This window comes from Palaemon carinicauda, chromosome 21, assembly GCF_036898095.1.
Source record: "Palaemon carinicauda isolate YSFRI2023 chromosome 21, ASM3689809v2, whole genome shotgun sequence".
NCBI lineage: Eukaryota > Metazoa > Arthropoda > Malacostraca > Decapoda > Palaemonidae > Palaemon > Palaemon carinicauda.
Window position 1 is genome coordinate 15,042,350 of NC_090745.1, and position 16,517 is coordinate 15,058,866.

The 16,517-nt window shown below is 47.2% G+C and overlaps 1 protein-coding gene across 1 annotated transcript in view; it reads left to right on the top strand.

Annotated features, from left to right (window-relative positions):
• The window catches only part of Bre1 (E3 ubiquitin-protein ligase Bre1), a 78,095-nt gene that overhangs the window by 22,215 nt on the left and 39,363 nt on the right, over positions 1-16,517 (top strand). Inside the window, exons 7-9 of the mRNA XM_068344827.1 lie at positions 523-648; positions 7,939-8,112; positions 16,156-16,413. Coding sequence (XP_068200928.1) covers positions 523-648; positions 7,939-8,112; positions 16,156-16,413 — 558 coding nt within the window. The remainder of the gene's footprint in view (positions 1-522; positions 649-7,938; positions 8,113-16,155; positions 16,414-16,517) is intronic.

Sequence of the window (16,517 nt, forward strand, 5' to 3'; positions counted from 1 at the left end):
ACGTTCACTGTCTCCAAACATAAAAATAGAGAATGTAGTGTGGTCGAATGAACATTTGTTCTTCAGAACTAATAAGTAAAGGAAGAGGCTTTTAAAAAGGAATTTCCTTTTTTTGTGTAAGGAGAAGTTTGAGTTTTATTTATTATGGCATGTTTGTTCTTTTAAAGATATTATTGATTTGCTATTTTTAAACTGATTACAATTTCCAACATAGATTTGTAAAGACAGTAGATGAACATGCTTTTTTAAGATAAAAATTTTCAAACAAATTAATTTCTTTAGAAATGGAAATTATTAAAAGGCTTTGTAATTCTTTATATCCTTTAGTATTGTTGAAAGATCCTTAAGATATTTGCATATCACTTGTAATATATCTATTTTGTGAATTGGTTCCCTAAAAACGACTTGAAAAATTAATCCTACTAAGATTGATTGTAGAACTATAAAGATGGCAGATCAATCCAGAGGTAAAGGGAGTGGAGGAGTGGTAATCTAAGAGTTTGTTAAATTCATGTATTGCAGGTTGAAGAACTAACAAGCGAATTGGAGGAACAGCGTGAGTTGAGTGCCAAACGCTTGGATGAACTGGAAAAGAAGACCAATGAGCATAAAGAAGCTCTGAAGGAAGTTGAAAGACTTAAAATGGATGTAAGTCCTTAGAGAGTGTGAATTTTATATTTGGAAATACAAACCAGGAATGAAAAGATAGTTGACCTGGTGTGGTTTTCTTTCCTATTTTTTATTATGAGGCAGACACTTTTGATCATCAGTACGTATAAAAGCTGAATATCTTGGGTATCAGGGAGTTTAATACAGTACTAAGAAATTGTAACTTTTCTTTGATGTAAAGGTCACAACCTATTGGCAAGTTTAAAATGTAAATTTCATAACTGGAGAGATATAGAAATTTAATCTTTAAATATTTCTGTACAGTACTTCAATTATGATGTAGATAGAGTTGTATTCATTCAAAAAATAATTCAAAGAGGCAGTTATGATATTAACTGACAAGGTATTTGTTCTGAAACTAAATACAAATCTGACGCTCTACATAGTATAATTTTGGGCCTAGTTGAAACCAGCTTTTGCTAGGTGTAACTACCATCCACTACTTAGCGGAGGAGGGTTTTTTAGTGCAGTACCCTGCCAGCCCGCACACACCAGCACCAGTAAACAACAGTCACTTTTTTCAGCTCGATGGATTAAAGACTTCTTTCTCCACTAAAACCCCCAAATAAAAATGTTTAATTTTTTTTCAACTGGCCTAAGAAGCAAAAAAAATTGAAAGTTTACTGAATATTGAGGATAATAGGGAGACAGATATAATTGCTTTTGCAGGTGTTAAAGTGCAAGTGATGGGAGATGAGAATGAGAGAGAGATTACAAGAGAGGAAGTGAAGAGAGCACTAGATGAAACGAGAGTAGGAAAAGCATCTGGTATGGATGGTGTGAGAGCTGAGATGTTGTAGGGAGGGGGTGTGACTGTACTTGAATGGTTGGTGAGATTGTTTAATGTGTGTTTTGTGTTGTCAATGGTACCAGTAGATTGGGTTTGTGCATGTATTGTTCCACTATATAAGGGTAAGGGAGATGTGCATGAGTGTTGTAATTCAAGAGGTATTAGTTTGTTGAGTGTGGTGGGAAAAGTGTATGGTAGAGTACTGATTAATAGGATTAAGGATAAAACAGAGAATACAATCTTAGAAGTACAGGGGGGTTTTAGAAGAGGTAGGGGTTGTATGAATAAGATTCTTACAGTTAGGCAGATATGCAAGAAATATTTAGCAAAAGGTAAGGAAGTGTATGTTGCGTTTATGGATCTGGAGAAAGCGTATGGTAAGAGTTGATAGGGAAGCAATGTGGAATGTGATGAGGTTATAAGGAGTTGGTGGAAGGTTGTTGCAAGCAGTGGAAAGTTTCTACAAAGGTAGTAAAGCTTGTGTTAGGATAGGAAATGAATTGAGCGATTGGTTTCCAGTGAGAGTGGGGCTGAGACAGGGATGTGTGATGTCGCCGTGGTTGTTTAACTTGTATGTTGATGGAGTGGTGAGAGAGATGAATGCTCGAGTGCTTGGACGAGGATTGAAAATGGTTGACGAGAATGACCATGAATGGGAGGTAAATCAGTTGTTGTTTGGAGATGTTAGTTCTGGTTGCGGAAGAGAATCTTGGCCGATTAGTGACAGAATTTGGAAGGGTGTGTGAGAGAAGGAAGTTGAGAGTTAATGTGGGTAAGAGTAAGGTTATGAGATGTACGAGAAGGGAGAGTGGTGCGAGGATGAATGTCATGTTGAATGGAGAGTTACTTGAGGAGGTGGATCATTTTAAGTACATTGGGTCTGTTGTTGCAGAAAATGGTGAAGTGGAAGCAGATGTACGTCAGAGAGTGAATGAAGGATGCAAAGTGTTGGGGGCAGTTAAGGGAGCAGTAGAAAATAGAGGGTTGGGCATGAATGTAAAGAGACTTCTGTATGAAAAAGTCATTGTACCAACTGTGATGTATTGATCGGAGTTGTGGGGAATGAAAGTGACGGAGAGACAGAAGTTGAATGTGTTTGAGATGAAGTGTCTAAGGAGTTTGGCTGGTGTATCTCGAGTAGATAGGGTTAGGAACAAAGTAGTTAGGGTGAGAACGGGTGTAAGAAATGAGTTAGCAGCTAGAGTGGGTATGAATGTGTTGAGATGGTTTGGCCATGTTGAGAGAATGGAAAATGGCTGTCTGCTAAAGAAGGTGATGCATGCAAGAGTAGATGGGAGAAGTACAAGAGGAAGGCCAAGGTTTGGGTGGATGGATGGAGTGAAGGAAGCTCTGGGTGATAGGAGGATAGATGTGAGTGAGGCAAAAGAGCGTGCTAGAAATAGGAATGAATGGCGAGTGATTGTGACGCAGTTCCGGTAGGCTCTGCTGCTTCCTCCGGTGCCTTGGAAGACCGCGGAGGTAGGAGCAGTAGGGGATTCAGCATTATGAAGCTTCATCTGTGGTGGATAACGGGGGAGGATGGGCTGTGGCACCCCTAGCAGTACCAGCCGAACTCGGTTGAATCCCTTGTCAGGCTGGGAGGAACGTAGAGAGGAGAGGTCCCCTTTTCTGTTTCATTTGTTTGATGTCGACTACCCACCAAAATTGGGGGAAGTGCCTTGGTATATGTATGTATGTACTTTCTCTTTTTGAGGTGTGACTCCCTGTGAGATTCTATTTAGTCGGTGCGGCACCTTCATGTCAGCTGATGAGACAGATGCCCACGGTTTCTGCCATGCATGTAGGGATCACTCCTCATGCAGGAGTCTCCTTGATCAGTGTGTAGGGAGTAGTTTGGTAGGTGATGGAAGAAGGTGAAGAACAATTCTTCACCTTCAAAGTCAGCCTTGAAGGGGAAGAAACCTTGCCACCGTTCTCTGTTGACTCGATCTCTCCATGATGATTGCCCATTCAACTTCCCCTGAGATTTTGGCAAATTCGAGCGGCATCCATGTAACTCTTGGACAACCCTGCGTGTCAGGGGCCTCTGTTGCTTTCCCTGGAGAACCAGCACCGGCAGTTCGTATTCTGTGGCTTTCTTTGGGGGCTCACAGGTTCCCGTGTAAGGAAAGGTTGCTAGAGGTCTTGCGCTTGGCCACGCAATTGGGGTAGACATCCTCCCTAGGGGTTGATTCCAGTATACCCCTCGAGGCTCTGTAGGTCGGCGACTGAAAGTCTTGTATGCGCTCGACTGTCTTGAGCTCGGCTTCTGCTCGCTCTGCTTTGGCAGGCGGGATTGAGCAGTTAATGACAAGCACACCTTGGAGTGATGTGACTTGTCGTGGGATCCCTAAGGGATGAACCCAGGGGCTAGCTTTGGCTATGTCCCAAGGGTGGTTCATGGAGCCGATCTTTTAAAGAGTTCACTCAGCCGGAAGGGAGACAAAATTAGCTATCCGGAGGTCCGCCTGCAAGTGTTGAACAACCTTCCCTCCCGACGGAGGGGTGTTCTTCACCAGGTGCTGGCCGATCTTTCCTTTCGAGGGATAGATCCCTTTCATGGTCTTCCCAGTAGACTCCTTGCCGTGAGATTTGCTGACAGGAGCAAAATGGGTTGATCGTCCTTCCCGTCCATGGGAGAGACAGCCTTCTCCTGGGTGCCCCCCCCCCTCCAGATGCCCCCAAAGGGTATTGGACTCATCCATGTCCCACTAGTCCATCAGAGCTGGATGATGATGATGGGAGGCAATTGCCTGCGATCCCTCTCCCTCGTTGTCGTGTCCTACTTAGCTATTCAAGGATGAACGCTCGCTAGCTTGCTATTGTGGTCTCTCCTTCTCATAGGGAGGAACCTGCTTTACTGCTTGCGTATAAGTGCTCAGCAACCACCTGCCCATCCTTCCCCTAAGAGGAAAGGAAGACAGCACGTCTTCTCTCCTGTTGGGGAAAAGACGAGTAGAAGAGTTTCTCTTCTAGATGCACTAGCGAGCAAGTGCTCTGACCAGCTTCCAGTGGAAGAGTCCTGTGCAATGTTGCACACCCTACCACCTAATGAGGTGGGAGGGCAAGTACTTCTGCAGGAGCTCTTTGCTAGTTCCAGCAAGTCTTCTCATCTGGACTCGCTAGCAGTAGAAATTTTGCCTCGGGTAAGCTACAGGCCACTGGTAGACTACATCTTGCCTGTACACGACCAGTGTGAACTGATAAGGGTGTGCATTCAAGCGCTCCTTGTCAGCGCTCACACCACGATCGGTCTACTTTGCAAGAAGAACGGCGAGTTCCTTCACAAAGTAGAGTAGGTTTTTCTGCTTAGACTGATTATGGGGTAGGACTAGTCGACGGTTCACACTTCTTTAAGGAAGACCGGTACAAGGAAGGTCGTGAGCTTCCATTCTCTCGTCCTCTTCCTTTCCAGGGTACTCCCCCTAAGCCTAGCAAGCAGGGACGGGGTGCTCATTTGGGAACAATGCCATTCTTGAAAGACGCCCCTTGGTTTTTGGATCTTGTCAAAGCGGTTTTAGGATCGACCACCTGTTTCCTGAAAGTTCCTTCTCCCGGCACTCCCACCATCCCTCTTGATTCCTCCCAAGAGAGTGAAGGCCCATCTGATCCTAGGCGTAATAGTGATGTTAAGCAACCTCTAGCCCCTCCCAAACCTCGGGTGTCTTCTAGGTATCACGAGTACCTAAAGGCCAAGGCTCCTACTAACCAAGACCTGGTCTGGGAGAGGTTGGGATTGTTTTCAATCGTTCCTAAGAGGAAAAGAAATTAGAGAGCAGGCACTCAGGGGGACAACGTACATCCTCGTATGAGCATTGAATCGAGGTCCCCTAGAGGTAATCATGTTCACAGTTAACTATAGACTCACCTTAGAGTTGTGCCTGCTGGAATCTTTACCAAGGTAGCAGAGCTTCCTCCTTATGCTCCCTCTGAAGGAGCAAAACCTAAGGAGTTGGAGAAGGAGGACAGCTCCTTCCTTCTCAGGGGCTTTAACATCTGCCGAAGGGAACAAAAGTACTCTTAAAAACCTCCCTAAGAATTTGACTTCTATGGATGAACATCAAACTTGAGGGGAACGTTGTTTGGCATCAACATTGGCCTCTGAAAGACTGGGACATAGCAGACTTCTAAGAGCCCAGTCCCCTGCCAGAAGGAACTCTGAAGAGGACCTCTACCCTCCCTAGGCTGCTGTGGGTGCCATCTCGGAGGAGGAATAAACTTTTGACAACGCAGCTCTTCTGGCATCCGCCAACCCCAAGATCTCACCCCTGAAGCAGAAAGACTCGTGTCGTTTCTTCCTGCAAATCCTTGCTTGCATAATGAAGGCCAACAATCTCGGGGCCCCCCGGATCAGGTCCTGGTGGAGGGAAAGGACACTGTCCTAGACCTCTTCTGTGATACACCGAGACCCACCAAGACTTAGGTAACTTTGCCTTGTTTGAGTGGGGTCAAGGCAGCGAAGAAAAGGGCTTATGCCCAAATGGCAGAACCATGGATTCTTCTCATTTAGTTCCTCCTCCGTAAGAAGTACTATGAGATAGTAGAGAGTGATCCATCCACTCTGCCATTGTGCCCGGCAATCTTGACAGTACATTTCTCTGGGAGAGACGCCGCCAACATGGAGCGGGTTGCAAGATGTTACTTGCTGTTCGTTTCATCGCTTGATTACTGGCAGGGGACGGAAGGCTATCTCGTTAAGAAGGGAGACCTTTACATCCCTCTGAGGAAGGAAGAGACGTTAGCCTTTCTCTTCTTTGGGCATGTCGAGTTCTTGAAAGGAAACTTTTTCAACCAGCCACCTGTTGAGATAGTACCGCTAGAGAGTTATTGGGTCCTTTGACTGGCCAGACAGTAGTACATTGGATCCTTCTTTCTGGTTACGTCTTATTTTTTCTTTGCCTACAAATAAACCGAATAGTCTGGCCTATTCTTTACATACTCGCCTCTGTTCTCATACACCTGACAACACTGAGATTACCAAACAGTTCTTTGCTCAAGGGGTAAGCTACTGCACTGTAATTGTTCAGTAGCTACTCTCCTCTTGATAAGTGTAGAACAGACTCTATAGCTATGGTAAGCAGCTCTTTTAGAAGGAAACTCCAAAATCAAACCATTGTTCTCTAGTCTTGGGTAGTGCCATAGTCTGTACCATGGTCTTCCATTGTTCTATCTTATTTATCTCCCTTTTATTTTGTTTTTTAAGTGTGTATAGTTTATGTATGAAAAGCTGTGATGCAGTGGTCTCAAAATTCGAGAAATAGGTACTGAAGAGGGAAGCGATAAGACCTTTACGGTTCAACGTGAAGGGCATCAAAGCGGTGGCAGAAAGATGGAGGAAGGCGAGTCAGGACTCCCTTGTCCATAGGGCCATCACCTCACGCTCTCACTCAGCGGTACCCCCACCACAGAGATCTTCTACGGCTAACGCTCAGGGACCGAAGAAGAAATCATCACAGATGAAGCAAGCAGTGCAGACATAAGCCCCCAGATAGACATTTTTACCTAGGGGCTTAAGGAGGGGTAAAGGAGGTAAGAGGAACAGACAAGGACATTCCTGCTAGGGAAGGCATTCCCCAGCCAATCCACCAGCAAGGGATGCCGGAAGAGCAGATGGCAGAGGTAGATGTTCCATGAAGCTGAGCCTTGGATACATCGTCCATGTCAAGAACTCTGACCCTCTATCTGATTGTGTCAGATGCCATGTGATGTCGTAATTGTTGGAAACACATTTAATCTGAACGCAAGGAAATCTTTGGTGTTCGAATATCCCAAAGTACCAGTATTGGAGTATCAGCAATTTTAGCTCATTTTTTTGATTGGCCGATACCGATACCTGATACCCATGGTGGAGACCTATACAGATGCCAGATACTCATGGTGGAGGCCGATACCGATACCTGATACTCATGGTGGAGACCTATACAGATTCCAGATACTCATGGTGGAAGCCAAGACCAGTAGTGATACTGTACTGGTGTCATGACAGTGGTCGATACCGATACTCGAAAAAAGGCTGATATTACCAATACCAGTACTATCGACACATGTCTTAATTTTTATAATTTAGTTATGTCCCCGTTCTCCAAGCAAGGTGGAGTTCGGCAATGTCTAGGTAAGACTTAGTTCCAATTTTACACTTACTTGGTCAAGTCACATGGCTAAATTCTACGCCAGCACCGATTGCTTGGGTCGTCATCCTTTAGGGGGGTAGAGGGGTAACATGCGAAAGGTTTTAAAGGCTGGTTTCGGCTAACACCCAAATAATACTTCTATGTAAAGAGCTTCAGGTGTGTATAGGGAAAATATAGATTATTCCAAATTTGTCATTTTATTGTGAAATTAATAGGTTCTTTGTGATATTGACGAAGAATGAATTTTATTGTAATTATTCTTTTGTACCTAAGCTATACACATTTGTCCTGTTTTGCAATAGTCATAGTCTTCAACAGAGTTACTAGAACTTATTATTTTTTTTACAGCTAAGACAACTGCCAGAAAGTATCATAGTAGAAACCACCGAGTATAAATGTCTTCAGTCTCAGTTTTCTGTTTTGTATAATGAATCAATGCAACTTAAGACACAACTGGAAGAAACCCGGCACCAATTGCAAAACAGCAAGAATACTCATTTGCGGCAGATTGAACAAATGGAGGTGAGTGTGTATTTCTATGTTGGCATACATGTTCAAATCGCTCATATTACTATGTAGTGTTCTTCAATTATCCTCGTCTGACATGCACGAGTCCCACCCACAACGTAAGCAAAATGTTTTATCAGTAAAGCAAGTTGTTGACACAAGGTGAGACTTGTTTTTTTCTTATTTTATTTCTTTTTTGTCAACTATCATTTTTACCAAATGATAACTTCATGTCTTATATATTTCATATGAGTATTGTTCATTTTTTTCACAAGTAAAAGCTAGCCTACTGTTGTTATTTCCATTTATTGGCATTCTACGCTATATGTTATGTTCTTACTTGTGCAGTCTCTATTTTCAAGCCCATATAATAACCAAAACAGGAATGCTCCAGTTCATGATGACAGTCACACGCAAGGTGGAATGACAGACGGACAAACAAACCTCATGTCTAACAAACTAAATTTATATTACGTGTGTGTGTGCATGCACGTTTAAATCTTTTAACAGCTACTGTATTTATGAGGGAATAATTATGGAATAGCGTAGTCCTTTAAATGAATACAAAGTTTTTTTACACATAAAATCACTGTGCTATACTATTTTTTGGAGAAAATTATATAAAACAAATTTCTGAAAAATTATTCTATAATAACTTCGCAAGGAATGGAAAAAATATTTTGGTGGTTTGGAGTGAAATGCAATGGAAAATAAAGGAAACTTTTGAAAAATTTATTTTGTAATCAGCAGTTAGACAAATAAACATGGAGATGTAGGTTGTTATAGAGTAAGTGAGCAAGTAAATCCCATGACGACAAATCTTGTATATAGCTTGAGTAGCTGATCCGCGGCCTTGTAGGGAAGGGGTTAAGAGTGAGGACAATGAGCTGGAGGAATTTTGTGAGAAGAAAAACTAAACAATTCTTTTAGTCCATATGCTATTACAAAATTCATGTTTGAAGATCAATAGCTGTTTCCAAGCTGAAAAAAAAAGTTCCTATGTGTAGAAAAATAATGTATCAGCCCCCAAAAGTCAAAGGATTGTACTTTGATATCAGGAATTCACATTAAGGACACACAACCAAGGGGATAAGGTACAAAGACAAACATTATGTAATCAAAATTAAATAAGAAGGAATGTTTAGTACCCCCTGATATTTTAATAGGTGGCCCGTTTAATTACTGGTTTGTTCCAACACAAAGTACTTACCTCGAACTACTTTCTTAGAAGTATCTGGTATCTCCTCCCATCCGACCAGAGTTTTGTGTAGTTTACCCTAAACCCATTTTCTATGAGGGGCGACCTCAGGCGGAATGATACGCGCCCTAAGGCTAACCCCGGGTCAGAGAGCGAGCATGCTTAGGTCTCGACCTCCAGTAAGTTCTCTGGTCGCGTTGCGATATCATTTCGCCGCTCTCCTTATCCCAGTGTGACTTGTGTGTTCCCGACCCTTTGTGTCCCACGCGCTTCCCACGTGGTCCCTTGGTGCTTTCTCTGTGCGCTTGTGTCTCGTAGTGCTTCTCCTTCATCATGGAGCATCCTCGCCGTTGTCCTGGGCCTATGGCCAGCAAATCGTGTGGAGCGTTCCTTTCGAAACCAGAAGTGGACCTGCACTCCTTGTGTTTATCGTGCCGGGGCAGCGTGTATTCCCCTTCCGACACGTGTCCGGAGTGCGAGTCGTGGAACGAGGTGCAGTGGGTGCGGTATAGCACCAAGAAGAAGAAGGCAGTGAAGAAGTCGCCTAAGAAGACCAACGTCCCTTCCAACCTTGCCGGCGTCAATGACCTTAGATGTCAGGATGCCTGAAAACTTTAAATCAATGAATCAATCAATCCCCCCTTGCTTCGACGAGCGCCTCGGCGGTCCGAGCTTCTCTTCTAGCCTCCCCTACCCAGAGTAGGGGACGAGGTAAGTCCATTGCGGGAAGAAGCCCGCGGCCCATCCCCAGGAGTCTGATCTTCCTGACAATGGGGTTGTGGCGTCTTTTTAGGCGAGTCAGGGGCCTGAGGGAGGGGCGGGAGTGTTTTCGGGAGATGGTGACCTGGTGCCTGCGGGTCACGTCTCCTCTGATGACCCCATGTGGGGTAATAATGCTACTAATTTCTCCCCAGCCTCTTGGGCGTGCATTTCAGGTGGTTCAGCAGCCGAGGGCGACGTCGAGAAGGAGCATTCCCCGCCGTCGGACCTCACTGCTTGGGTTCCTCATAAGACGTCCTTTAGGTCCCCAATGAGGATGGAGGATGACTTCGGGACCTGGGCTCCCACGGGACGGCCTCCTCGCTCCCCCAGCGCCGTCGGCTGTCTTCCCAGAGGTTTTTCTGCAGGCGTCGTCGCCCACGGAGCACCAAAGGAATCCTCCTACATCACCGCGGGAGCCGAGGCCTTCGAAAAGGGCCTATAAGTCGTCGATCTCATCGATGGAGGATGAGGCGCTGAGGAACCTCAGGAGGCGAAAAGGGAAGTCCCGCAGGAAGTTGTCGCGTTCCCCCTCCCCCTCGAGGTCGCGCCACGAGAGTCGGCACCCAAGATCCCCTAAGAACAACGAATGGGTGATGGTTCACCGAGACAGACTTCTGGAACTAGCTGCGGCACTGGGCCCCTCAGGTTGGCGTCCGAGGACAGCCTCCCCGGATAGATACTCCTCCGGCAGCAGCGGCACCCGACGGAGGGATTCCTCATTGCGGGTTCCAGTTGACAGGCATAAGTCCGCGAAGGTTCCGACTCCATCCGCCCAGCGGAGAGAGTCGCCCCTTCGGTCTGGCAGCCGAGTCCTGACCTCCAACGGCCACCTAGCTCGGCACGAGCGCAGCCCTCGGCCTTCCTTAACGAGCAGGCCCGTAGGTTCGAAGTCCTTCAGGAGAGACGTTAGACCCAGGATGGAGGCCCCCATTCCGACGGAGATGCCCGTCCTTCGTCGGGAGCCCCCGCGGGGGCGTCGGTCCAAGACTCCCCCACGTGCGAGGTCCTCCGTCGGGTACCCTCGTCACTCGCACCAGCACCCCCGTTGGAGGAGCTCGACGACCATGGAGAGGGGTCAGCAGCGGAGGTATCGGCCTATCTGAGGGTGATAGGTCTCGTCAGAAGTCACCACAGGCTGGACATACCGGAACCCTCCTCCGAAGAGGCTTGGCGTTCCAGCCTAAATAGAATAGTGGACGCCCCAGTCCAGCAGCGCCCCTCCTTGGACCTCCCTCTGGCGAGGGACGTTTATTTGGGTAAAGCTCACGTGGACAGGATAGTGGCCAACCACGTGGAGGCGCCCAAGATCCAGAGCTCCTCCAAGCTGCTCCAGGGCCTGAAGTCCCAGAGCAGGTTCTACCTTCCAGAGGGACAGCGAGTGGGCGCCTGTGCTCTGGAGCCGGCACTCACCGTACTAAGGCAAGGAGCCTCAGAAGAAAGGGCGTCCATGGCTCCGATCTGCTTCTCTCCTTCGGAGGCGGTCATGATGGAGGAGATGTCGAAGGACCGTGTCAACGTGTCCTCCAGGTTAGACTGGTGGGCCGCCACCCTGGTGGGCGTTCAGTCGTCATACGACCTGTCAGTTCCGGAGACCCAGGCCTTGCTCAAGGAACTCATCAGCTCAAGAGGCAAGGCCCTAAAATTCTTATCTTACCAGTCGTTAGCCATGTCCGCCAACTGGATCCTACAAAGGAGGGACGCTGTTCTGAGCAAGATATCCAGGAGGCTGCCGGACAGAGAGGCCAGATCTCTGAGGAACCTGACCCTGTGGGACGACTCAATCTTTCCCCCGAAGGCAGCGGAGGAGGCGAGGATAGAATTCGGAGGATGAAGGAACCGTTCGAGACCAGGCCCCACCCGGTCAAGAGGCCGACGTTTAGAAGACCCTCCGTCGACTCGCCTCGCCCTCCTCGGCCCGCTCCTAACCACCCTAGGAGAGAGAACTCGGCGACAACATGGTCCCAGTCGTCTCAGCCCTCCCATAGGGGATCAGCCCCGAATCAAGCCGCCATAGACCGTCCTTCTCCGCTTCCAGAAGAGGTCGTTCAGGCCGCTCATCGAGGAGGAGATAGGGAGGGTGGCCCCCTACTCCTGCCGGAGCCTCAGGTGGGGGGATTTCTCTAACTTTTTTGGCAAGCATGGGAAAAACACTGAGCAGACCCGTGGACAGTGACAGTTTTGAAAGAAGGGTATAGATTTCCCTTCCTAGCGGACTCTCCTCCTCTGATACCAGATCAGCAGGCAGAATAACTAGCCCCCAAGGATCCCTTGAAACGGACAGCTCTGCAGGGAGAGGTCTCAGCGATGTTGGCGAAAGGGGCAATGGAACCTGTTCGGGACCCAGGTCCGGGGTTCTACAGCAGGCTGTTCCTGGTGGAGAAAGCAACAGGAGGATGGAGACCGGTCATAGACCTCTCAGCCCTCAACATGTTCGTCTGCAAGACGTACTTCAAAATGGACACCAAAATCAGTATTGGCGTCCTTGAGAGAAGGGGACTTCATGATGTCAGTAGTTCTCAAGGACGCCTACTTCCAGATCCCGGTTCATCCCTCCAGCAGGAAGTACCTACGGGTGAAATGGGAGAACCAGACGTTGCAGTTCAAAACCCTCTGCTTCGGGCTGTCCACTGCCCCCCAAGTCTTCACGAGGGTCTTCACAACAGTCTCAGTCTGGGCACACGAACAAGGCATCCGCCTGATTCGTTACCTGGACGATTGCTTGCTACTTTCAGCCTCAGAGGAAGTACTGAAGGAGCAAGGCACGAGGTTACTGCAGTTCTGCAACGTTCTGGGGATCACTATCAACCTAAAGAAGTCTCAACTGATTCCCTCCACCAGGACGACCTACCTCAGGATGGTTCTGGACTCCCGGTTAGTGAAAGCCTTCCCTTCCGCGGACAGACTGGACAACTTAGACCAGGTCCTCCGCCCCTTCCTGACGGACCAACCCAGGATGGCAAAGGACTGGCAGAGACTAATAGGTCACCTTGTGTCTCTGGAGAAACTGGTCCCCCAGGGCAGGCTAAGGCTCAGGGAGGTCCAATGGAACCTGAAGGAGAACTGGAGCCAAACGGATTCCCCCCACAGAGTGGTCCCGGTGTTTCCGAACATGAAACGGGTCCTGGATTGGTGGAGGTGCAGGAGGAACACCCTCAAAGGGATGCCCTTTGCAGCTGACCCTCCGGAGATGCTCCTGTTCACGGACGCGTCGAAGAAAGGGTGGGGTGCTCATCTCTTAGGGAAATCAGCAAGAGGAAACTTGACAGCCCTAGAGAAGTCCCAGCACATCAACATTCTAGAGTTGAGGGCAGTACAAAGAGCGTGCCTGGAGTTTGTACACCTACTCCGGGGAAACACCGTAGCGTTGATGTGCGACAACGCCACGGTAGTAGCTTACATAACGAAGCAGGGAGGCCTAAGGTCGAAGGAGCTGTGCGCCCTCACCTTACAACTTCTGGAATGGGCCGAGGTGGAACAGATAAGAATATCAGCGAGGTTCATCCCAGGGAAAAGGAACGTCCTCGCCGACGGCCTTAGCAGGATGGGGCAAGTGGTGGGATCCGAATGGTCCCTACACCCTGAAATAGCCAGGTCCGTCATTCAGAAATGGGGTTCGCCGGTGATGGACCTCTTCGCAACAAGGCTGAACACGCAGCTCCCCGTGTTCTGTTCTCCTGTTCCAGACTCAAAAGCGGGGTTCGAAGACGCCTTCCAACATCCGTGGGACAATCGCGACGTGTACGCTTTTCCCCCCTTCGGGATGCTCAGGCAGGTCCTCAACAGGTTGAGAAAGACAAGCAACCTACAGATGACTTTGGTAGCGCCCTGGTGGCCGGAGAGAGTGGTTCGTGGACCTAAGGGAGCTAACACAACAGCCGCCCTGGCCCCTTCCGGACAGGCCAGATCTTCTTCGACAACCACACTTCCAAAGGTTCCACGAAAATCCACGGTCCCTCAGCCTTCACGGGTGGAGGTTATTCGAGCGTCTCCTGAGGAGGGAAGGCTATTCATCGAGTACAGCAACGAGGATGTCGGGCTACCTGAGACGGTCAGCAACAGCTGTATATCAGGCTAAGTGGGCCACCTTTACCAAATGGTGCGCCACTAGGAACTTTAAGCCCCTGAAGGTCTCCATTCCGCAGGTAGCGGACTTCCTAGTTTACCTCAGGGACGTGGTCAACATGTCCATTCCAGCCATCAAGGGAGTCCGCGCGGCCTTGGGCCAAGTTTTTCTCCTGAAGGGCATAGACCTAGGTAACTCCAGACATATCTCAATGCTCATTAAGAGCTTTGAGCAATCATGCCCCCCGCAAGCTGTGAAGGTGCCACAATGGGACGTGGCAAGGGTCCTGAAGATGTTATCCGAGCCTCCGTTCGAGCCCTTGAAGGACATCTTGGACAAGGACCTCACTCTCAAGACAGTTTTCTTGCTGGCGTTAGCTTCAGCTAAACGGGTAAGCGAGATTCATGGTCTGTCCTACGAAGTTGGTCACTCGAAAGGTTGGCGAGAGGTCACATTCAAGTTCATTCCTTCCTTCGTAGCTAAGACCCAGAACCCTGCCGTATGGGACCCCAGGTTTGAGGGCTTCTCTACTCCAGCAATCCCCCGGTCAGACGACGTGAAGGATTTGCGCCTATGTCCCGTCAGGGCAGTGAGGAAATACTCGGAAAGAACAGCAAAACTCCGGCCTGGGATCAAGAGTCTTTTTGTTTCTACTGGCCTCGTGAAGAAGCCAGTCTCGAAGAATACCATCTCCTTCTGGTTGCGACAGGTCATCATCATGGCCTACAGTAAGGCGGGAATCCCCCTACCGGGGAAACCCAAGCCCCATGACAGGTGCCTGAGTACTATGTTGGCCTTTGAGAAGAATATGGCAGTGGGCCAGATCCTAAGGGCAGGCACCTGGACCAACCAGTCTACCTTCACGGCTCACTATTTGAAGGACTATTCAAGAAGATCCCTGGACGTGTTCTCGATAGGTACCGTCGTTTCAGCGCTCCAAACGGTTTAAAGGCATAGCCTCAGTGATAACCGCGGGTAACAAGCACAAGAGACACAGGTTCGTTCTTTAAACCCCCTTGTACTTCCTTTCCCCCTTTTCCGCTTCAAGTGAGCTCTGTGAGGGCCCTGAGCCAGAGACGAGTACCTCATCAAGAGGAAGACATGTCCCCTAAAAACTTTTCTTGCACAGGTGAGTTTCTTAGACACTAAGATGGGTTTTTGTGTAGTTTCCTCTCATTCATTTTCTATGGGGTCAACACGACCTAGCCACTTTCTAAGTCTCTGGAGTTTCCTCAGCACAGTCTTAAGAAATTTTTAGGGCCACGCCCACCTCCTAAAGTATAAGGTGACAAGTCACCTAAGAAAGTAGTTCGAGGTAAGTACTTCGTGTTGGAACAAATCACAAATTTTAAGTAATTTGTATTTTTCCTAACAGTACTTTCCTCGAACTACTTTCGGGTAATGGCCCACCCTGCCTTCCCTGAGTGTCCCCTGGTTTTCTTAGAGACCTTAGCAACCAAGAACTTACTAGAGGTCGAGACCTAAGCAAGCATGCTCTCTGTCCCGGGGTTAGCCTCAGGGCGCGTATCACTCCGCCTGAGGTCGCCCCTCATAGAAAATGGGTTTAGGGTAAACTACACAAAGCTCTGGTCGGATGGGAGGAGATACCAGATACTCCTAAGAAAGTAGTTTGAGGTAAGTACTGTTAGGAAAGATACAAATTACTTAAAATTTGTGATATTTATATTATTAGATAGAGTTGAATATTGTGTTGCCCCTATGTTCAGTAACTAAAGCTAAACTCCCATGCTTTTAATTGTTAAAAATTCTTTATCAATACAAAAATTACTTCTTGCATGCGAAATGACATAGGACTATAAAAAATACTTGATAGCTAAAAGCCATAGGATTCTTTGTATTTTATTTTTCTTGAAATATTGAGAATTGTAAGAACAGTTTTAAGTTTGTCAGTTGCCTTATTTGAAGAGCATTTTGTTTCTTTTGAGTTGATGAGTAAATATTGGTTTGCTTAGTAACCACCTCTATAAATCATATGTTTAGAAAGATAATTTATTCAAACTGGATTTTATTTTAGAGTGAGGAGTTGACTTCTCAAAAGAAGTTACGAACTGAAGTTATACAACTAGAAGACATGCAAGCTCAGGTTCGAAAAGAGTATGAGATGCTGAGGATTGAATTTGAACAAAACTTAGCGGCAAACGAACAAACTGGTCCTATCAACCGAGAAATGCGACACTTAATCACTTCATTGCAAAATCATATCTCGCAACTCAAGGGAGAAATTCATCGTTATAAAAGAAAATACAAGGAGTCTGCTTCAGAAGTTAGCAAGGTAAGTCTTTGAAGTCCCAGAAAACTATGCTAAATTTTGCTTTGGTAATAGTTATAAAACCTTATCCTTACTGCTTCAAATCATCAAAATCATTAACATTTATA